Source organism: Leptonychotes weddellii, chromosome 8 (genome assembly GCF_054177405.1).
Source record: "Leptonychotes weddellii isolate Sample4059 chromosome 8, ASM5417740v2, whole genome shotgun sequence".
Taxonomy (NCBI): domain Eukaryota; kingdom Metazoa; phylum Chordata; class Mammalia; order Carnivora; family Phocidae; genus Leptonychotes; species Leptonychotes weddellii.
The window spans coordinates 107,050,180-107,073,986 of record NC_138376.1 but is presented as its reverse complement, the minus strand read 5'-3'; the positions used below and the strand labels follow the sequence as shown (position 1 = coordinate 107,073,986).

General features: G+C 34.9%; 1 protein-coding gene across 6 annotated transcripts in view; it reads left to right on the top strand.

The window, feature by feature from the left end:
• The window catches only part of REPS1 (RALBP1 associated Eps domain containing 1), an 83,823-nt gene that overhangs the window by 43,761 nt on the left and 16,255 nt on the right, over nucleotides 1-23,807 (top strand). For 3 of the 6 annotated variants that reach the window (XM_081829085.1, XM_081829083.1, XM_081829082.1), the window contains exons 2-10: nucleotides 1,078-1,201; nucleotides 2,737-2,933; nucleotides 3,064-3,217; nucleotides 3,737-3,861; nucleotides 4,376-4,538; nucleotides 4,818-4,881; nucleotides 6,062-6,216; nucleotides 17,079-17,200; nucleotides 20,580-20,660. In XM_081829085.1, coding sequence (XP_081685211.1) covers nucleotides 1,078-1,201; nucleotides 2,737-2,933; nucleotides 3,064-3,217; nucleotides 3,737-3,861; nucleotides 4,376-4,538; nucleotides 4,818-4,881; nucleotides 6,062-6,216; nucleotides 17,079-17,200; nucleotides 20,580-20,660 — 1,185 coding nt within the window. The remainder of the gene's footprint in view (nucleotides 1-1,077; nucleotides 1,202-2,736; nucleotides 2,934-3,063; nucleotides 3,218-3,736; nucleotides 3,862-4,375; nucleotides 4,539-4,817; nucleotides 4,882-6,061; nucleotides 6,217-17,078; nucleotides 17,201-20,579; nucleotides 20,661-23,807) is intronic. The other 3 variants (XM_081829087.1, XM_081829086.1, XM_081829084.1) reach the window with 2 other exon arrangements.

The window sequence follows — 23,807 nt, the reverse complement described above, 5'->3', positions numbered from 1 at the left end:
CTCCTTGCCCTTTTAAATTTACACTGAAGTGGTGCCCCTTAGTGGCAGAATCAGGAACTTCCTCCATTGCTGATCAATCACAAAAAATGACTGTCGTCTTGTGCGAGTAAACGAATGGTTATTGTGACTGTGATACATTGCTTAACTGGTGGTGGGTGCTTTTTTGCAATTCTAGTAAATACTTGTGAATTATTACCATAACATCTAGGCATACCCTAATCTTTGAGTGTTTCAAGAAAAAGAAAATAGACAAATATGCTCCCTTTTCACAGGAATTTGTATCTTTTGAGAAGGTGAGACAAGGATACTTGGTGTTTATTTTATTTTAAGATTATAATGTGTGTACAGTAGACATTACTCCAGCTTTTGGAGTTGTAATTTAATCTCATAACCAAAAATTCTCTTTTCTAGTCTGATACGTACTTGTTGTAGCCAGTTTAGAAATACTTGTCAAATGACTGGAATGATCAATGCAGCTCCTTGAAGACCTTCATGCTTTAAAAACACAAAGCAAACAAAAATTGTTTTAAGGAAAAGTAGTATAGCCACATTAATTACAATCTGGGAAATAAGAGGAAAAGCCCTATTCTTAATCTCCCCTAACAAAATTGCTGATAGATTTGTATGTATCTGATTTTTTTCAAATTTGTGTTTATGTGGTTAAAATTACGTATCCTGCTTTCTTCCACGAAATATGTCATTTTATGACTAGTACTTTAAATGGCTGCATAATAATCTATTAGTTGCAGGAACTTTTGGCCCTGTTGTATGCACAGTGTTGTGAAAAGTGGATGGTACCTTGTTTCTGAAAAATAGGACTCAAGAAAAAATAGTTATTCTAATAAAATAAAATTGCTTTATCACATGGATTTTACTAAGTAGGAGAACCATAACCTTCTTAATTTAAGGTCAGTGCCTTTTTATTTTCACTTACAAACCTGAAACCTGAGGAAGTTGGTTGTCAGTTGAGAGTAATACACCATGTGTCAGCTGTGTATTTTGGAGAAGTTATAAACAGAAGTTAAATACCTGCTTATTTGGAGAATTATTGTCATGAAACTTTTCTTTCTTTTATAGATTATGGAGCTTTGTGGTGCAACAAGGCTTGGTTATTTTGGAAGAAGTCAGTTCTATATCGCTTTGAAACTTGTAGCTGTTGCCCAGTCTGGTTTCCCTTTAAGAGTGGAAAGTATAAATACAGGTAAATATGGAATATATTAGTAGCTGAAATGAAAATAGACTTCTGATCACAAATGAAATAAAGTTAGTAGAATTGTTGAGTCTTCTGATATTTTAGTGGCATTTGTGACCGTAAGTGTCATGGCTTTATTCGTACTATGCTTTTTTCATTTGTGAATATTAGAAAAATCTCTTTCTTAAACCTGTTCTGGTATGTGTGTACTTAATACATATTTGATGATAATATAAAAATTGTTAAAAGTGGTGATTTTTCAGAATTAATTCACTAATAGTTGCTTAGAAGAGTTTAGGGGCATAATTTTATCAAAGTAAATGATGAATAATAGTGACTGACCACCTTATATGCCTTCCTTATATTCTTCTTTTCTGATAAGTATAAAACTACATAATACTTCGTGGGTTTTTTTGTTTGGGAAGGCTGTGCATTTGAAATTAGACAATGTTAAAATATTGGCAGACTAAAACCTATGTACAGACAGCTGAGTACCTTGTAAGTGTCACCTAGGATAATTAGTTTTTCTGTGATTGGGAGGCTTATTGATGCTGAAGTCAGTGGAAATTCTATAAAGGTAGGCACTTAAATGCAGAGAGTTCTGTGGTTGTCATAGGGAAAAGAGGAAAGAGAAAACTTGAGGTTTTCTGTAATGTTAGAATTTTTATAGTTTTAAGCACCAAGTTCAGTTTATTAGTCAGTGTGAGGTTTTCATTGTGGACCTCTGTTTTGCCACACATCATTCTTCTAGAATTGAGAGTTTACATTCTTTTCAGGTAATTTTGAATTCTTTTATATAAATACTGAATAAGCTTAGTAGTTCCCCTCCTTAGTATGGAGATTCAAGAGAGATGCAGATAGTCATAGTGGAGGGAAGTGTACTTTCTATTAAAAATTCTGCTCCTGTGTGTGTTGCCTAGTCTAAAAGTATGAGCTATGACTGACCTGCAAAGAAGTTCTTGGTCTTCTTTCTTCTCTGTTTATTTGAATGTAGGATATCTGCCTGTAGAAATGTCACAAGCCAGACTAAAGTGGATAGCTATCATGCCTTGTACTGTGATGTTGGTAGGGGGACAGTAAAATATTTTTAGGACTTTGTGCCATGAAATGTCTAGATTAATCTAGTCTCAATCTAGTGACATATTCTCTGCTTTACTTACAGCTCTAACATCTTAAGAGAATCAGTATGAGTAGAAAAGAAATAGCCTAGGCTTTCAAGTCACGCTGCCCTGAGTTCAGACTGTCAGTTACTGTCAGTGACCTTGGCATCTTGTTGCCTCAGTTGCAAGCATAGAGTCAGACAGGACATTTATTATAGCTATTGTTAGTGCCTTTAGAAGGACAGTTTAGTGTTACTACTACTTTCTAGGTTAGAGTCTCCCTAAACAGTCTAAGGGAGGTGGTCTAAATATAGTGATAAACATAGGTGTCTGCTGTGTCTGTATTCATTTTTGTAAAAATTCCTTCTGATATCTAATCCATATTGCAGTTTTAATGAGTGCTCTTTTTCATTTTAAAGTAATAATTATTTCTGTGGTTAACAGTAAAGGACCTTCCTCTGCCAAGATTTGTTGCTTCAAAGAATGAACAGGAATCTCGCCATGCAGCCTCATATTCTTCAGATTCTGAAAATCAAGGGTCTTATTCTGGTGTAATTCCTCCACCACCTGGCAGGGGACAAGTGAAAAAAGGATCTGTAAGCCATGATACTGTCCAGCCTCGTACATCTGCAGATCAGCAGGTAGTCATGTGCCTGAACTTGTTATCAGTTGATGGCCTGTGTAGATGTTTACACTAAAGCATTTATTGAGTGCTTTATTAATGAACATGTTACCTTAAAAAAATTTAAGTCTTAATAATACTCTTTCTAGGAACCTGCATCCCCCGTAGTTTCACCCCAGCAGTCCCCACCAACTTCTCCACACACATGGAGGAAGCACAGCCGTCACCCCAGTGGGGGAAATAGCGAGAGGCCTCTTACAGGACCTGGGCCATTTTGGTCTCCCTTTGGTGAAGCACAATCAGGTATTTGGAAATTCTTCAGAAGTGACGGTTATATATTAAGGGTGGTAAATTGAAGGAAACTTGGTAATATTCCTTTAAGAGTTGCCTCCAAGGCAATTTTTAATTATAAATTAAGTATCTTAATTAGAAGCAAAAGCCAACTATGAATGTTTGTAAGCAGATACATCACTTTGAACAATGGTAATTGCATTTACGTATACATATGAGGCTTAGACAAAAGTTTATAGATACCAGATTCTCTGAAGGGGAAACAAATAAATGATGATTTCCCAGAATATAAGGTATATATTCTGTTAGTTCCAGTTATTGACAAGGAAAGCACAATAACAATTTAAAAGATTTAAATGAGGTATAATTTTAAGCTGACTGAAGAGATTCACCTGGGAAATCGTTAACATTTCTTCGAAGTTAGAGTTCAAAGAAAACATTTATAATATGTGTATGGAGAGTTATAGTAAAAACCTGGTAACTGTTTTTTCTCCAGAAGTGAGCCAACACGTGTACCCATTCTCCTTTTAGGTTCTTCTGCTGGTGACGCCGTGTGGTCAGGGCATTCTCCACCTCCACCGCAAGAAACCTGGGTCAGTTTTGCAGATACTCCACCAACCAGTACTCTTTTAACCATGCATCCTGCTTCTGTCCAGGTGTGACATTTTATTGGTATTGCATTTTTATTTGCTTCATTCAGAGTATTGCTGCAGTCACTTTTTTTTTTTTTTTTTTTTTTTGCTATTGTGAATTTTGTAAATGCAAGTTCACTCTTTATAGAACACGGAATTCTGCTCGGTGTTTTAAAGTCTGTTATCATTGGAATGTTTCACTAAAAGCTTTGGCTGATTTTCTTTCTAATTGTTCAACGAAGTTTTGAAAGTTTTCTGCCCCTAGGAATATATTTGCCTGGCTTTCTTAGCACATTTTTCGTAACTTTCTGTTGCTTACATGTTGCTATCATTCTACGCACTTAATATAACCATTGTGCAGAAACATTCAGTAATCTGATTATAACAAATATGTGGTTTGCTGATGACTTTGTGAAGACTTCTTATATTTTAAACATCCACAAAAAGTAAGTTTTAATTTCAAAGATAAATAACCTAGCAATCTTTGTCCGTATAATCATATAGATACTGTACTGAGGAAAAAAATGTTTCATTACAGGACCAGACAACAGTACGAACTGTAGCATCAGCTACAACTGCCAATGAAATTCGTAGGCAATCCAGTAGTTATGATGATCCCTGGAAAATAACAGATGAACAAAGACAGTATTATGTAAATCAGTTTAAAACCATTCAGCCTGATCTAAACGGATTTATTCCAGGTGAGTTGTTAAAAACAGAAATTCTTCTGGATGGGACAGGACAAAGTCTCAGTTTCATAATTTCAAAGACATGGTTTTATTGGTCAGAGATTATAAAAGATAATTCTCAAATTGTTTGTCTAAAAAGAGTTTATAATCACTGGAGAAAAAAACATGACATACACATATTAAGGTTACCTTGTTTCCAATGAAAAAAGCCTTAAGACTCTTAACGTCACATTTTATTCTTGGGTCTGTAAGTTCAGAATAACATTAAACAACACTGTTTTAATATTTCAGGATCTGCAGCTAAAGAGTTTTTTACAAAATCAAAACTTCCTATTCTTGAACTTTCTCACATTTGGTAAGTGTGGTGTATCACTTCAGTTGGGTAATATGGGTTGTTTCAAAGGAGTTTCCAGCAGGTAGATTTTTGAATCTTAAAAAATAAACTATTAGAGTAACCTTTTCAAGAATGTTCTCAAAGAACTCAGTATTGCCTTAAAATGGTCAGCTTCTGTCTCACTCTCTGGAAAAGAAATAAGTGATGCCAGTACAGTAGTTCTTCAAAAAGTGCTAAAATTCTTTAAGCTGTAGCCGCTATTTCTCGTCGGTAGCATAATGCATGGAATAAAAGCTGGTTGGTTCATCCATGGTTATTTGTAACCCATTTGGTTTTTAACAAGCTTATATCTATTACGTATTACCTACACCATTCACTCTACCTATACCTGTACTAAGCCATGAGCTTAAGAACAGTGCTTATCTCCCACTTAAATCCAAACTAAGACTCGGGATAGCTGCTACGTAGTTGGAATTAGTCAGTCAAAACAAATTACAATCACAAATTACTTTTTAAAAACAATTATCAGATAAACATAGATGTTATTTCTACTTTAAATTATTTCATTAGTAGGATTTTTAGTAGCATAGAGTGCTATGGTAGAAGGAAGATAGATAATGCCTAAACTGAAAAATGAAGAACTAGCAATATATACATGCTATTTATAGTGGAAGGCGTTAAATACAAAAGTGGTTGCTTCTGCATCTAGAAAGTGCAGGAATGGGGGGCTGTTTTGTTTTGTTTTGTTTTTTTAATATCAAGCCTTGTAATTCTATTGGGTGCTTTAAAGTGGATACATGTAGACCTTTGGTAACAACAAAAACAAAGGTTTTTAAAATTTCAGTGACTTATTAAATAAGCCTGCCTTTAAACTAAATCCTGTTACTTAAAAATGCATATGGATTAAAGGTCATTTTTTGGTGATCTTATTTATTTAGGCTGTTTTTTAGCATTTTATTATAAGAATTTCAAGCATTCAGAAAAGTTTAGGGAATTGTGCCTTGAACACCCATATGACCACTGCCTAGATTCTGCAGCTGAACAGTTTGCTGTATTTGCTTTATTACACTTCTTCCCATCTATGGGATTTTTTAAAATTAATGATTGCACTTTTTCTGGAAAAGGGTTTCTTTTGCTTCTTTTTTGAGACATAAAGGGATCCAAAGCAGGTGATTATATTTATAGTAAGTTTGTCTTCTAGGGAACTTTCAGACTTTGATAAAGATGGAGCATTGACACTGGATGAGTTTTGTGCTGCTTTTCATCTGGTAGTTGCTAGGAAGAATGGCTATGACTTACCAGAAAAACTCCCTGAAAGCCTAATGCCCAAACTGATTGATTTGGAGGACTCAGCAGGTAAGATCGGGAGCTGAAGGGACCTGGTTGCAGGCCTTGATAAACACACCACTTGATTCTTTTTTTTTTTTTAAGATTTTATTTGTTTGAGAGAGAGAGAGTGCAAGTAGGGGTTGAGGGAGATAATCTCAAGCAGATTCTGTGCTGACTGCAAAGCCCATTGTAGGGCCAGTCCCACGACCCCAAGATGATGACCTGAACCAAAACCAGGAGTCGGATGCTCAACCGACTGAGCCATCCAGGTGCCTCAACACGATTCTTAAAGCAAAATCAAGATAGTTGTTAAAACTTAAGAACATCGACATTTCATCAAGAGCAAGTAGATTTGCCTTCAGAGTATGCTGTAGAGGCTCACTTTGGATTAATGGTTTGTTTTATTTAGTCAATTTTAATAGGTTTTATTTTCATTTTTTTAAAGATTTTATTTGTAAGAGAGACAGAGCACAAGAAGGGGGAGCGGGAGGCAGAGGGAGAGACAGGCTCCCAATGCGGTACTCGATCCTGGAACCTGGGATCATGACCTGAGCGGAAGGCAGATGCTTAACCGACTGAACCACCCAGACATCCCTATTTTTAAAGAGATAAATAATATATGCCACTATTTCACTTTAACTTTTGACCGCATTTCAGTATCTGGTTATTTGCCACCCCTTAAGTTGCATTATATATTGTCTGGGGCAGGCAAGGTAGCCTGTCTGCATTATCAACATTTTTCCATTGAATACATCTTAATTCGTTGAAGGACGATGCCCGGTTTATCGTAAGACCAATGCAATCTGCAGGCATTTTCCTTTCAAAAGCCCAACTCTTTTCTTCTGACTGTAAAGAAATCTGGAAATTTTATGTTTGATTATAGGTAGTGCTGTTTTTGTTACCATGTTTACAAGAATGCTTTTGTAATGCCCATATTTCTGGTAGCTTTCTTTAAAAGGAAATAAGAATATAAGAGGTAAAGAAATGAGTAAAATTCAGAATGAATAAAAGGAAATCTTAACATTAAATTCTTAATGAGTGTAATTAAAAATTATTGTTTTCAGTTTTCTTATCTCAATTTTCTTTTGGATGTTATGATGGAAGGAATTTTATACTTTTAAAGGAAAAGTTAAAACAGAATTTGGCTCTCAAAAGGGCATTTATCTATTAGGCAGTGTCTGTTTAACCCAGAAAGGCACATGATCTGACCTTATTGCCTAAATTATACAGAAGGAATCACATGCATGTTATTAATGTCATGAAAAGAACAGTATCCTTGGTGTTAGGAATCTGAGTCGGCTTCTAGTTTTGCTAATTATTCCTGTGACCTTGGGCAAGTTCTGACCATTTATTCTGTTTTTTTCCTTCTGTTTCTCCACCTGAAATGTGGATTTGATGCCATTCAGGACCTGAATTGTACACTGACTTTTTATCAATGAATAAGTTCATTAAAAACTTTAGCATTGATTTAATGTTTTTTAGAACATTATCCTATGAGAATCCTAGGTTTTTTCTGATCATTTCAGGTAGTTATTAGGTAACCTCTAACTTGAGCTGAAAGCTAAGTATTTTTGTTGCTAATTTTGCTTCACAGTAATTTAATTTACCTAATTAAGAAATAAATGAAAAGAATTTTGTCTAGCTTATTTGGTAGTAGCCAAAGCAGAAGAAATTTAGTAGCTACATATTTCGTATTTCGTTTTAAAAATTGGGCCTTGTATCTGGAATTTTTATGTGACTTTAATACTTTGAAAACTGATAGCATACTAATACAAGAAAATAAGTCAAGTTTTCTGTTATGTTATTCTCTAGAGACTTGTCTGAACCTGTTATCTGTTGCATTCAGATTGGTAAATCTGGCTATTGCATGCAGTCAGTGGAATTTCTTTTTTGCTTTTTTGTTTTGTTTTGTTTTTAAAGATTTTATTTATTTGAGAGAGAGAGAGAGAGCTCATGAGTGGGGGGAGAGGGGAAAAGGGAGAAGCAGACTCCTGGCTGAACAGGGAGCCAGCTGCCTGGGCTCCTGGTTTCTATCCCAGGACCCTAAGATCATGACCTCAGCCAAAGGCAGACACTTTAACTGGCTGAGCCACCTAGGCACCTCATTGTTTTTTTTAAACTGGATTTTTTTTTTTTTTTGAAGATTTTATTTATTTATTCATGAGAGACAGAGAGAGAGGCAGAAGGAGAAGCAGGCTCCCAAGGAGCAGGGAGCCCGATGTGGGACTCGATCCCAGGATCCTGGGATCATGACCTGAGCCGAAGGCAGACGCTTAACCATCTGAGCCACCCAGGTGCCCTGTTTTTTGTTTTTAATTTAAATAAATTCTGGTTCTTCCTAAATTTGATCTACTGCCTGAATTTTAAGGCTCATGACTGAAGAATTTCTTTTTTGGGCATTTGTTTTTTTATACCTGTTAAATCTGTTTAGCAAAGAGACACTGGTTTTTTGCCTGCATTTATCTGTACACTATTGCTCTAATTATAGGTTTCAAAGAATCAAATAGTTTTTTCCCATTCCAACATAATATTATATGGTTTTCTGATCAAATTTATTATAAACGTTTGGCTATACAATATTAAATTCAGATCTGCTTTGCCTACTTATAAATGATAAATTTGGAATTCTGTTAATTTTGGGGTGGGAAAAACTGATTAATCTTTTTTCACCTACATCTAATAAGCCTGAGATTCATAGTACACAACGTCCTTTGAATATAGAAATTGTTGTGTGACACTGTGGATCCATCAGTATCCACAAAAATAATTTAAAATAGGTATGTTTTTAGAAGTTCACTTTAGAAGTTTTAGACATTAAAAGGGAAATACCCAAACAGTTTCTTTGGGCTGATCTGAGAATATATCATATTCTCAAAGCCTCTCTTTGGAGGCTTTCGGACTGACAGGCAAAGGTTAGTTTCTGTTTTCTCTGATCTCTTGTAACATCTCCTACATGCTGCTTATTATGGCACACACATCATACCGAATCCTGTTCTTCTTTTTCCTCATTCTACTGCCTCACTGAGCTCTTTAAAAAAAAAAGGAAATGCATCATACTCATTGTAGTATCCTAAGGACATAGCACTTTGCCAGGCATGTACTAAGTTGGTCAGGAAATAAATACTGAGTGAATTAATGCTAAGTGTGTGCCACTTTTAAAGTACAATATTTTTTAACACATTTCTGTCTTTGAAATATAGCTGTTACTATAAGTTTGTGATGTTGGGACATACTAAAATATTAGCTCTACAGGTATTCTGTATTGGCAATTTAAATAACTTATCAAAAAATAAATAATGAATAGTGGTGACTTGAGTTCCAGCCACTTGGAGCAACCAAGCTAAGCTTTCTGTAGGCATGCAAACATGGCTTTGGGGACATATGGTAATTTTTCCAAAATTATTTGACCAGGTTTACGGGATTAAATAGCAGATAAAACAGAATAACTAGTGATCATAGGTAGAGTGCTTATTTGGGCCTGAATTAAAATACTTATTATTTAACATCAGCACTGAATTTGGCAGCTAGAGTAAATACAGAGGGAAACTTTTGTTTTTATTGTCTTACCAAAAAAGCATCCAAAAATTCATCTATGGAAACACCTTTCTGAAGCTGTTATTCAGGGAAGAATGTTCATCTTCTAAGAATGGTTATCTACTTAAAAAAAAAAGATTAAAGTGACCTGCTAACCTTCCACAACACTATATCTTAAAAGGACAAAACCAAACATACTGCAATGCTGTATACCTTCAACTCAATCCACAGAGATTCTTCTTTGGAGCAGAGTTGCTATTTGACATATAGCTTTTGTGATTATTTGGTAAATCTCTCTTAAACTAGCCTGGAGGATCCAAGGCGAGTAGTAACCAAATCAGTCTTGTTTATTATATCTCAGCACCTAGCAGGGTGCAAGCTGAGTATATAAGTAGGCGTTCGCATTTTTGAAATGACTAAATGGCTGAGCCACTTGTTTTTAAAACTGTTTCCTGTCTTCATAACACACTACCCATGAGCAGTTCAGTAATATCTGCTTGAGATGCTCAGAGCCAGAGAGGAATTGTTCCCTAGTCCTCCGTCATCAGTTCTTCACATAGTAAATTTGAGCATGTGTCATTGTTGCTGATATGGTACATAGCATGGATCCCCAAACTCCTAGCAGTACTTCTAATAGGAATATTTTTAAAAGCCATAGACTTTTTATGAGTAGTTTACCAAAAATCCATATTTGAGACTAGCTTGATGCTAAATCACTGTTGAGTTTTCTGTTCATCCAGAAACTTTTAACATAAAAAAGCCAACACAAATAATACATGCAGATAACTGTTTTCACTAAGTACAGTCACACTATATAGCCTTAATTTTTTTATAGTGTTGAACATCTTTATACTTTGTCACATATAGGACTGTCACGTTCTTTATCATACAGTGTATTCCATAATATAGATGCGCCTTAATTTAAGCAGTGTCTTGATGGATTTTTGGGTAGTTTCTTAACTTTAACTTTAAAACAGCACTGTAATAAAAAAAATACATATATCTTTATTTTATATAAAGAATTCTAAGTCTTTATTTTTGAAAATTCACTCTTCCAAGTGCCTTTAGTTGAGAGGAAAAATAATGAAAATATGCACTACTAATATTCATCATCAACTTTACACTTAAGGAACCACACACACACACACAAACATTCTTAACACTGGTTTCATTTCTTTCCAGATAGTTGGGTGTTGTAGCTGAAAAATCAGGACAATTATAAATATTGGCAAAAATGCACCATTTAATGAAATTGGTCAAAATAATTAGAACTCCTCAAATTCCTGGCAGAGATATTAACAAGACTAGGTAGTATTTGAAGGAGAAAATTTCTACAAGGATGACCCAATAGGGGCTTTAAAAGACTATGGTTTACATATCAGGGGATTCATAATAGTCCTTGGGAATAACTACTGATGCTTTTAATTATTTTTTGTAAAAAGGACAAATTTTGTATTTTTTCTTTATAATTGTGCTGCAAAACTCAAAAGTGAAGTGAAGGACATCTGTCTTCCTCTGTTAGAAAGAGAACTCCATGGAAATAAATGGGAGCTTTGTCATCTTTCTCAATATTGTATCTTTATTTACTGTGTTTAGGTACAGGCCCTCTGTTAAATGCTCGCTGATTGAATTCTTATTTTTATTAATTTTGCCACTAAATTATACCCCAAAATTGTAACGTCTTTTAATCTTTGGTCTTTATACTCAGTTTTACAATTTTCTGTGTAAAGTTTTAAAAACAAAGCCTTAATTAAGTTATTTTTCATTATGAAATTCTAATTATCTTAAGTGGATTAACGTTAAGTGGGCTTTTTCCATTTTAAGCTGTACTTAATAATGAGACTCTCCTATCTGTAGATAATAATCTTTAGTATAATAGCTGAGTCAAATAATAGTTCCCATAAAATGCTGACCAATACTGCAAAAAAAAAAAAGTTAACAGGCTACAATTTAATTAGGATCTTGGGTGAATGTTTTGTTTCTTTCAAACCTTGTTACATATATTTACCTTCACTTTTTTAAAAAAAATCCTTGAAATAAAATTGAGAAACTTCTGCGTAGACTGTATAAAGTTCTGCTTAATAAGTTTCCGTTTTGTGGAGTGTTGAAAATTAAAATTAATTTTGCATATAGAATGTAGTTTTTGATGGATGTGATACCATTCAAAACAAAGCATATCTTAAATTCTTTAATTTCTTTTTGGATTTTCATTGCTTATCCCAATCTTTTTTTTTTTTTTAAGATTTATTTATTTGAGAGAGAGACACAGAATGAGTGCGTGAGAGAGAGAGAGCAAGCATGAGGGTGGGGAAAGGGAGAGGGAGAGGTAGTGCTTGACTCCCCACTGAGCAGGGAGCCTGACCCAAGGGCTCGATCTCAGGACCCCGAGATCATGACCTGAGCCCCTGAAATGAAGGCAGATGCTTAACTGACTGAGTCACCCAGGCACCCCTGCTTATCCCTATCTTTTAAGTATAAGTGAAAAAGGTACCGTTAGTAGTTTTCCTTGAAGACTTAAAATTTATCCACATCTGTTTATTTTTTATTTTAAGAACTTTTTGGGTAAGCATAGTATTCACATTTCAAATAAAACATGTAGTTGCTTTTGCTTTTTATAAAGCTCTTAAATGAGTTAGCAACTTCGATTGAGGCTTCATGATTGAAGAATTCTTCCTAGATGTATTTTGCTACTTGAAAGCAAAATAAGTTTTAAACTGTAAGACTTTAGGGAGTGTATATATTTCTATAAGATTAGTAACAGCTGGCAGTCATTTTTGAAACAATGCTAGCATGTTGAGTGTAATACTGAGAAAATAAACCTAGAATAAAACTGATGCTCTTTAAGAAAGAGGTTGTTCAGCAGGTACACTATACTAAACTGAATCTGGCAACTTTTCAGAATCTTTGGAGGCTAGAAGGATGAAAACTACTGACAGTGTTTTTATTTTATAGTGTGATCCTGAAAATGCATTGTGCAGTCCTTTAATATTACCATTTCTAACTTTAAATGTAGATTGATAGTATGTCAGTGTGATCACACTGGGTTGTGTCTTCCAGACACACTTTTATTCATGGAGATACTTTTTGCATAAAAGCCCTTTCAGGGTTTACATTAACAAATAATTTAGGCTCATGCTCTTCTTTTTCAGCCCTGATGCTCTGATGATGTCAGGGGCAGAGCAGAACCGTCAGGAGGGAGGCAGGGTTGACACAGTGTTCCAGCAGGAGGCTAGGTTGGAACACTGAATCAGGTAAGAGTAAAACTACACCCCTGCCTCCATAAGGATACAGTCTCAAAGACTAACTGCTGTGGGTGGGCATGAAGCTCTTTGTTGGAGTTTATAGGGAGCCAGGTTGAAGGAGGTGCAGTTTATTTACACACCTGATTCTTCTCCTCGGACTCATGACTATTAGGACATTACCTTTCTAGAACATAGGCTCTTTTTCTACTACCATTTGTTGTTCTATATGTGAAGCAGGAAAGAAGCAATGTGTAATTTTGTGAATTTATTCCAGAAATAATTTTTGGATCTCCTAGGACAGTTATTTTTCAAACTTTTAGTCTTAGGACCCCTTTACATTCTTAAAAATTATTGTGGACCACAAAGAGCCTCTGTTTACGTGGATTAGATCTATCAATAGTTACCCTATTTAAAAAAATAGTTACCCTATTAGAAATTAAAACTGATAAATTTTATGCTTTATTTTAAAATAATAATAGTAAACTTTTTACATATTAACAGATAATTTTAAGAAAATAACTGTATTCTCCAAAATTAAAAAATAATCATTATAAAAAGGGTGACATTGTTTTACATCTTTGCAAATCTTTTAGTATCTCGGTTAATAGAAGACAGCTAGATTCTCACGTTTAGTCCTGCATTCAGTCTGTTAGATCGGTTATTTTGTTTGAAGTGTATCAGGATTTGGCAAACTAAGTGCTGAGGACCAAATCCAGTCCCCTTAGTACAGCCCACAGACGGAGTGGTGGTAGTTGTGTTGTTTTTAATCACTGGGGGGAAAAAACAGTATTTCATGACACATGAGAATTCTATGAAATGCAAATTTAATTTGCATAAATGAAATTGTGTTCCCTAAATGGAACACAAACCAAGCTCATTCCTTCCCGAATTATTGATGGCTGCTTTTGCACTGCGACAGTTGAACAGTCGCAGCAGAGACCATATAGGCAGCCTGCAAAGCCTCAAACATGTACTATCTGGCCCTTTGTAGAAAAAGGTTGCCAGTCTCTAGTACATGAAGGAAATGTGGCCTCAATGGTAAAAGGGAGGACTCTTTTCAGATAATTACAGATATTCTTTGGTATTACCCCCAAACTCAACAGATGGTAATTTCTTAAACGTTGATTGCATTGTGAAAGCTGAAACCATATTAATGAATTGTTTGTACTGTTACATTAAAATCCATAGGTCTGTCTTGCACTTTGAATATACTTTGAATGAATCTTTTACCCCATGCATGATTTTGTAACATAGTGCATTGATTGCTTGTAAAATATCAGTTCATTGAATTATACAAATCTTTGAAACATTGGGACATTTTATTATAAAATATCAAAAACATTTTTGTTAATATAACCTATCTTCTCAAAGAAGTGTTGGGAAGTTCTTGAGAGTATGGACATGCCTACACATTTTCCAAAATTCCTATTTTCGCTGAAAGCTCAAACTTTGTCATTTATAACAAGTACTGAAGACATTTGGTTTCCTTGAAATAACAGGCTCACTAAATTCATTTTTGAGAAAATGCCTGCCTAATACCCAAGTCTGAATAATTACAGTTTATCAGCTGTTCTTTCAAGAAAAATGGTGTTCCATGAAAAAAGTGGCCTGTTCAGCTGACAGTTGAATCACACAAGTATCTTTCCTTGAGACAACCACGATCCTTGCTGTGAAGCAGTGCTTTATATATATTTCCCCTTTTTGCCATACAGAGTATTAAGAGGATATGTTTTCAGAGTTGAGGTTTAATAAAAATAATTTTTACTGTGATAATTGTGAGCATTCTTCAGTGAAGTTGCCATGCATGTTTTTTATTTTAACTGGAATGTGTGGGGGTGAAGAACATAACAACTAATATATTTTGGTGCCACTGCCTTGATTCTTGCTGATAAGCCAGAAGTTTTACCCACCATTGCTTTTGCATCATTGTAGGTGCCAACACAGAAAAAAAGCATTATTATCATTACAAAAGCCACTTTGACTTTTCAGACCCCCCTAAAAGAGTCTTCGGGACCCCCAGGAATCCATGGACCACAGTTTGAGAACTGCTACTCTAGGAAAATAACTCTTAGCCAATGATGAAGTGTAATTTTTTGGGTGAATCATGGTTTACTTCTCAGCTTCAAGAAGCTGGACCCACTGCAACTTTGTACCAGTGAATTAGAGGTTCCCACAATCTACCCCAAATTGTAACTGCCCTGAGGTGGGGTGGGGTACTATCTGATCCTAGATTTAAAAGTGGAACACTGACAGGAGAAAGGTCTGGAAAGCCAAACCAGGGCCCCAGTTTGCCCTAAGGTGACATTTGAATCTTAATCAATACAGTCTGACTTTAATTAGGTTCTTTTGAAAATTAGTTTTTTTATGTAGTTAATACTATTTTAATTCTATTTTTCTTCATATGAATACCTGCTTTGGGTAATCTCTTACAGACATTTCTTCATTCACCACCTTCATTTCACTTTCAGTAAACATCGTCAAATTTATAGCCATTATCTTCCTTTTCTTAACTTCCTTTCCCTTGGTTATCATAGAAAAAAAATCCATAATTTTCATTCACAGCGAAAACCACAAGCTACCCCCACGAGGGATTTACTGCTGCTATTTATTGTAAATAATTTTTTCATTAGTCTTTCTCTAAGAGTCTTCATTGACTATTATCGGAAGCATCGGTTCTATACCACTCTGACGCATTTATTGAGAAAGGGATTGGATTAAGGAAAAAAGAGCAACTGTTCTTGATCTTAGAAAACAAAAATTTATCAAGATACGATGCTGGACTGTAAATTAGAACTCACAGTGTGATAGGACTATGAAGAAGTTATGTCAGGATAAGTAGATGGGGGAAGTATTTTGAGATAGACATGTTAACACAAATAGGGCAAAGAGAAATTTTGAGAACTTTTTCAAAATACCAATAGGTAATTTTTGTTTTAGGAAAGTAGCAGTAAAGGAGAATGAATTTAAAATGAAGGAGAACCTGAAAGGAACTCAGATAAATACTTGAGTGCACAGTATGTATTAGGTCCTAGTATGTGTTAAGCACCAAAATGTAAAGAATTTACTTATGAATGGCTTGAAATGTAAAAACCTTTACAGTGCTAAATTATTATATGGCTATCTATTTAGGAATTTTAAGTACAGTGCTAACATTTAATGGCAAATGTCTTTCTTTCTGATGGAGAAACTTAGGTGCTATTTTATTCAACTTGCCCATGGTCAAACAGTGGGATAGTGACAGATTTTAGAATCATATTTTTGATACAGGTTTTCAATAGATTAGGTATTCCCCATTAGTTTGGCAGTTTATGTGATTTCCAGACTGGAGTTGTATTCCAGGCCATGTAAAATTGGGGAAGAGTGGATTGAGAATTTACTTACCATTAAAATTCCTTCTGTTTTTACATTGTAATGATAAAAGTTGGCTCATTCACTTTGCTCTTTGTCCATGCCTGGGACTCTTCCTTTCCTTTTGCTGTCTGCCTTGCCAATAGTCTGCTGCTTTTTGGTAACGGGAGATTTGTAGAGAAAATGTGAGTGAATTAGTTATAAATCAGCTGTTCCCAAATTATATTCCAAGGGAATATGGAGGGATTTTGATTGATAAAAAAGGTTTGTGTTTGGGGAAAAACTGATTTAAGTAAAGTTTATTTGCTCTAGGACATCACAAGTCTTCGATATACAGATATGCATGAGGATCCAACAGGGAATTGGAGTATCCCCACATTTATTTGAACAGAAAGCCTAATTTTTTAAAGCACCTAATGATTAATTCCATGAAATACACTTTGGGAACTGGTATAAGATTATTAGAAAATGATTCAAAGCATGTGCTGTATTGCATTATTGTTACGTGTAACACTCTTTTTCTATTTATGCCTAATTGGATTTTATTTTCATGGAAAGCTATGGTTTCAAGTAGACAGTAAGTAACAGGAATAAGTATTGCGTGATTATTTGATTGTTAAAATGTTTATTTGGGGAACATAAGAAAAGGAAAGTCAGACTATAAATTACTACTTGTGAAAATGTTCTGTTAGCTTTTTTTTATAAGTAAATATTTTAAACTAAAATACATTGTTTATAGAGAATTTCTCTATTTTTAAATTGCAGACGTTGGGGATCAGCCAGGTGAGGTAGGTTATTCAGGCTCTCCTGCAGAAGCACCTCCAAGCAAGTCTCCATCAATGCCGTCACTAAACCAGACTTGGCCTGAGTTGAATCAGAGCAGTGAGGTTAGCAGAGCTTCCCTTTTCTTTACTAACTTAAATTGTTTTAAGGTAAGAAGTTCTAGACAGAGTAATTTCAGCATATAACTTTTGGTATGCATGCATAGTTGAGAGAACATACCCAATATGACTGTGATAAATGTTTATAATTATGTGACTGAGGTTTTCAAAGTACTTTTTCATAATAAATACTGTCGTTTGATTTCCAGCACTCATTGCTGCTAAAATCTTGTGAGTTAGATGGGGCAGACACACGAAGTCAATAAAAAGGGGTGGATATCTTGGCCAAAATATCTCATAGCTAATGAGGGACTAGAGCTAAGCTTTAAACACAGATCCTTTGACATTCAGTCAACTACGGTGCCCACCATATCACACTGCCTTCTCATTCCTGTAAGCAAGGTATGTGATAATACATTTGGAATTTTAGCATTGGAAGTGGTGTGTGAGAAGTCAGTAATCCAGCTTTCCACGTGAAAAATGCATTTTATACAACCCAGGCTATTTATAATAATTTAGTTCTTTTTTTTTTTTTTGGCAATACAAAATGGAGTGATTTCACTGTTAAATGAGTGGTTAAAGAAAAGTTGTGTAAGACCAAGCACAGCATGCAAAATGAAAGTTGAGATGAATACACTGCTCCCCTATCACTTTGGAACTCCATTATAGAAATCAATAGAAGTAGGGCCGCTCTGATTAGAAAGAGATTGCCTGAGGCCCCCAGGCTGTTAAACCTTAGTGCTCTGTAGAACTCCTATGAAAACCCCTGTTCAGGCCGTTAGAGCAGTTTTGTGAACAAGTTACTTCTTTCCTTATAGTTTTTAATATCACCTTTATAGTGCTACAAATCTAAAAGTTTGTTGACTTCTAGGAAAAAATTCTAAGCTTGCTATACTTTCCATGTATTTTAAAGGCTGAAAAGCACTGGAGTAAGGCGACACTAGTTAATTTTGGACAGTTGAAAAGCAGAGAAGTAACTGGCCAGTTTAAAGTACTTGCTGTTGCTTTAGGACATGATCACAGATACTGGTGTCTGAGACATTATGACATACTTACAAAACAACCATTTAAGTGTTTTCTTAGAGGGAAGAGTTAAGCTTTAAAAGAATTTACTAGTAGAGAGGCTTTATAGAGAGTAGGATCAGTTTTCTTGAAATCACTAATTTTTGCTGAATTTTTTCATTTGTCATTTTTTAAAAGCACTATCAGATTAAGAATATTGATATTCCCTTGATATCAGTTCATAAATAAAAGCAACTCTAAGAAGCAGCTCAATTCCAAAGCCCATCTTCATTCTAAGTAAAATTGCGATGTGATCATTCAAGCCTAGGAATGGCTTCCCTTCCAAATTCTGATTTCAGTAGTTGCATTTTCCCTTGAAATATTCCTAGCAAGTTTCATTTTGTAGTACTTGCTAGAAAAGTCATGAATGTCATAATATTTTTTTACTATATGTGGAAAACCAGAATGTTAATAAAACTAACATTGATTTTGAGACCTTTCAACAATAATATTTATAAAAAATACCTACTTAGGATATGGCATTTACATTATATTTTAACTTTCTACCACAAAGCACTAACACTCTTTCAGCAAATACTTATTCAGCGCCTGTGAATATGGAGCCGGCACTGGATAACACTAATAATAATCCCTAACATCTGTCGAGCACCTTTGATGTGCCAGCGCTGCTCAGAAAGCTCCTTACACATATTAACTCCTTACATCTTCACCACAATCCCATGATCTCAGCATTATTAGTCTCGTGTTACAGATGGTGAAACTGACAGACAGGTCAGATGACTTGCCTAAGGTTGTCCAGCATAACTAGGGTTCCAGCAGTCTGGTTGCAGAGCGTGTGCTCTTAGCCATTATACTGAAGTTACAAAGATCAGGGTGTCTCTGCTCTCCAGGTAACTTACGTATAGTCTTAGAAAACCGGGTAGAGCTCCATGCCACCAAATAGGATAGGTAATACCTTCTTTTTGGCAAAAACCTTCTACATCTAAGCTTTTCTCCACAATTAAATAATTAGGATTTTAAAAATTCCTTCTGTGCCCCTGCAACAATAATTACTGAGGAAACTAATTGTACTAACATCACGATAAAAGTGAATTATTGTAGGTTTTCTTTAAGAATCACTTTGAATGCATCAGTGTTAGGTTGTTGAAAGATTGTATTATCTATTTTTGTAAATAATTTTCATCACGTTTGCTAATACTTAATTTCTACATGTCTTCTCAAATTGAATATCACTATTTTAAATAGTAAGTCGAACTTTGAAGCATAAAAATGTATATTTTTCCACACTGAATTATAGAAAGGATTTTAGTTAATGGAGCAGGTGTGTCTGTGTGTAAACATTTGTATGTATATATTGTATATGTGTAGATGTTTTTCCTTCTTCAGAGGATAACTGATAATTCTTAAGCAAATTTTAATGATAATTTTAATGCAATTTTAACATAAAATCTTACGCTGTTTTATTACTAAGATTTTCAAAACAAATGGCATTTACTAAAATTCATATTGACTTATCACTCCACCTGTTTTAAGAGGTGTGCTATTTGTGTACCTCTTGTAGAGGAGTCGTATTTCATATCAAAATCAGTCTTCTCTATGTAACACATACTCAGATGCTTGATTTGCTCTCATTGTGGCCGCATTCTGATTTTTCTGGCATGGGGTGTGGGGATGGTGCCTGACGGGCAGCTCTGTCTTGTGGTCCGGCATGGCCCTGTGCGCAGTGCTCATGGCAGGGGCTGACTTGCTACAGATTGACATAAGCTCAAACATATATTAATTCCAAAAACCTTTTCATTTTATCTAAATTATGTTTTATTAAGTATCTAGACACATGTATGAAATATGTGCACGTCCATAATAGAATCATCTTTCAGGGGTCGCACTGGCAAGTCGCACTGACTTGCTTTGTTTTGACCAAAACTTTGGTATGCAGGATTCATTAGCATCGCCAAATCAGTACATTAACATTAGAATTTTGAAAGAAGGACTTGAAGTAATTCTTTCTCTAGTCAAGACAAACCCCTTTACATTTTTACTTTGTTGCCATTTATACCACTTAGGCTCTGTTCCTATATTATGTTTTAAGTTTTAATTCTGTGAGACTTGGAATCTCTTCCATTGAGATTGTGGTAAATTGTTATTATACGTTTGAATGTGAAGCTGCTCACCTTACATTATAAGATGACCCAGCTTAGATAAGTATAACATGTTTATGGAAAAATAGAAATTATGGAATTTTGTCAGGCCTTTGAAACACAACTTGCAGTGCAACCTCTGAATTACTTTGCTAAATCTTCTCCAATGATCTTTTACTCCATCTTTCTCATCATGCTGACTTGTCTCTCCTCTGTCTGTTCAGCAGTGGGAGACATTTAGTGAACGCTCTTCAAGCTCACAAACTCTGACCCAATTTGATTCTAACATTGCACCAGCTGATCCTGTAAGTCAATCACTTAGCTTGCTTGTTTGAAATTAATTTTATTAACCCAAATTTCCATTCATTATGGTTTTTAGCTGATATGCATGATTGAGTGGAGTGCTTAGAGGGAAATGGTGGCAGGCTTTTCAATTTTTGTGTGCTTAATGGTGGAAAGAACATTTTTTTTTATCATTTTTTGTATTTTCTAGTTATTTTGATGAGAGAAAACTGTATGTTTTTAAAATCTAGTATATGTGTCTAAGGAAGCATTTTGTGAAAAGTGATTTAGCTGACCTTGTTTTCATTTGCTAATTAAGTGTATGTTCTGGTAAACATATACTGTGTATCTCAGTGCGGTGACACTTAGTAAATACTATTTTATTTGTATGCTTACACATCATGTAATATGTACTTTGTATGTAAATATGCAATGTCATCTTTCATTTTAACAGTCCAGATGGAATGGCTTTGACTTAATTAGTATGTTGAGTTCTGTTAGAGAATCAAGTTCAGCAAAAAAATAGTTGTTGGTCACAGATTCCCATTGTGCAAGAGAGCCTCTGTCTTGTCTTCCTGTGGCTCACTGTGTTGCTTTGAAAATGCTACAAAGTTCACATCCTGATTTAAAAAATAAATTCTGTCCCCACAGAATTAATTTCACATAGGCCCTACCCATCCCTCAAATTATTTGAAAACTTTAAAACCTTAGCTATTAATCATCCTTCTCACTCTTCACTCCTGCTTTTCCTTTTATTTTTTTTTTTTCTCTTAAAGAGGAGGACATGCTAATAGGCACCTTTCAAAAGAAAAGAGGAAGTAAGTAGGAAGGGAAGAAGAGAGTAAGGGTAGGATTTTTTAAAAAAATGAGTTGAGTGAAAAGATACGGAGAAAGTGACACAAGGCATTCTTTTTAGATGTTTCTGATCAAAGAGCCATTAATTTTGAATCAGATATAGTAATGGCCTTATTTGATTGTGGATTTGGGAGAAATGGCATGTAAAGATAGTAGTTCATCTTCAGTAGTTTAAATTAATGGATCTTATCTGTGCTTTATAATTTTAAAGAGTTATCTGTGAAATAGGATGCTGTTACGTTGAATTCAACCAGATAAAGTATGGAACTGTTTTAAGTGTCTATTTCATAGTTTGTTAATTATTTATGGGCCAATTAATATGTAGATTATCTGTGCCCTTTGCTTTTCTTATTGCTACTTTGAGGGCAGTCTTAATTGCTTTAATCTTTGGTTTCAACCTGAAAATTAAGGAGGAATAAAAAAGCAAAACGTGATTTCTGCTTCTTATTAGTAGTTTCAATTAAGGTCTCTTGGGAAGTGACAGGTGCTATAAGCTAAAAGAAAGTTTACCTTTGCTCTAAGGTTTATTTCTCCATATTATTATTATCTCCTACTTACATAGTCACGTTAATTTTATTTAAAATACTTAATAAAAGTGCTTTATTGGAAAGGCAAGTTTGATGTAGGAATACAGAATTGCTCTGTTTTATTCTCCAACCCTTAAGAGATGGTGAAAATAATCATTCATAGTATTACGATTTTTTTGTCAGGCCAGGAAAGAACATTATATATAAAAATATAAAACTCAGAGGCAAAATAAATTGACTTGTGACTGGTAGGAAATATTTGACTTCATCATAGTGATGTTCTTCCAACGTCTTAGAAAAAATATCCAAATTTGTGAATTCTGACTCTAGTGTTTAAAATGATATGGCTCAGTACTTTCTTTTGTTATCTCTAGTGTGGCAGGAGGCTATAGGAAATTAAAAATGGTTAATTGCTGTTTTAAACCTGAATTTAGATCTCTAAACTTGATAAAGTTGACAGTCTTAAATATTTATAATCTGGTGCTTAGAAATATCTTTTTTCTTTTATAGTGATAAACTTAAATCTTAACTTTGTTCCCCAACTAGTGATGTCACTTTAAACTTGCCATTAGGAGAATGCCTGCTACCATTGAAGATCTAAGTTCTTATCCTTCATTTAATACTTACCTGGCAAACTACCTTCTACAGAACACAGCCTATACCCATAATCCCAAATGATCCTTTGCAAGTCTTCTATAAATAATTATAAGTGTGTAAATAAGGTCCATACAGATTAGAAGGGAACCACCTAAAGAAAAATGCCACTGCAGTTCTGATACGAATTTACATACCTTACAGTGTTGAAAATATTTAATGGAATATTTTTAAAAAGCTAAAATTTGATAATTAGGCATTTGCTCAGTAAAGTGAAAGTCTATGAAAAGCCCCATACTTTTCTGTAGCACTTAAGAGACATCTGTATCACACAGTGCAGTGACCTCACATACAAACTGAGATGGGTAGTTACTAGGCTCCCAGAAGTGTAATGAAATTGAGTTTCTGATATCTCATTTCTAGAAACTTAATTGCTTTTGTCTGCTTATCGTTAATAGCCTCTGGTAGAATCTGCTTCTACTACTAAATTCTAGACTGATGAGGAGTGTAATGCACTAGTCTTTGCCATGATTTATGCCTGATCTTGAGTGCTATAGAACTTCTGAGTAATTCAGGGTATAAGAAGGAAGTTAGTTTGATGACTGATTATAGCCAGCCAACTCATCTGGTTTGGTGGAGCCCCCTTTCTAGGTGCCTGTGATACTCTCTAGGAGTATAAAAATGTCAAAAAATTCTACTCTTAAGTAGACCACAGCTTAATCATGATAAGTTGATGGTTGTAATATAGCTGATTGTGATAATTATATATAGCTGTGAACAAAATTGTGGGCAGAGAACTGTGGGCTAGCTCAGCCCAGTGTATTTGGGAAAGTTCTCACAAAAGAGGTTATGTTTGTATGCTGAGTTTTGAAAGAAACTGAATTGGCAGAAATGTACAAGGGCATTCCAAGCAGAGAGAATATCACAGGCAGGATCTTTTAATGTGCTGGGAGTATAGAGTAAACATGTGGATGGGAGGTTGATGGGGCTAAGGAGTGTGGTTGAAACCAGACTGGGAAGATCTTTGTGTGCTAAACCAAGGATCTGAACTTCATCTCATAGCCAGCCAGGAGTGCCATGACAAGATGGGGGTGAGAAAGAGGCACTTGGGAAAGATCACTCAGGCAACAGACAATGTGAAGAAGGATCGATGGGATCAAGAGAGAGCAAGATGATGAGTGACACAGAAATGAG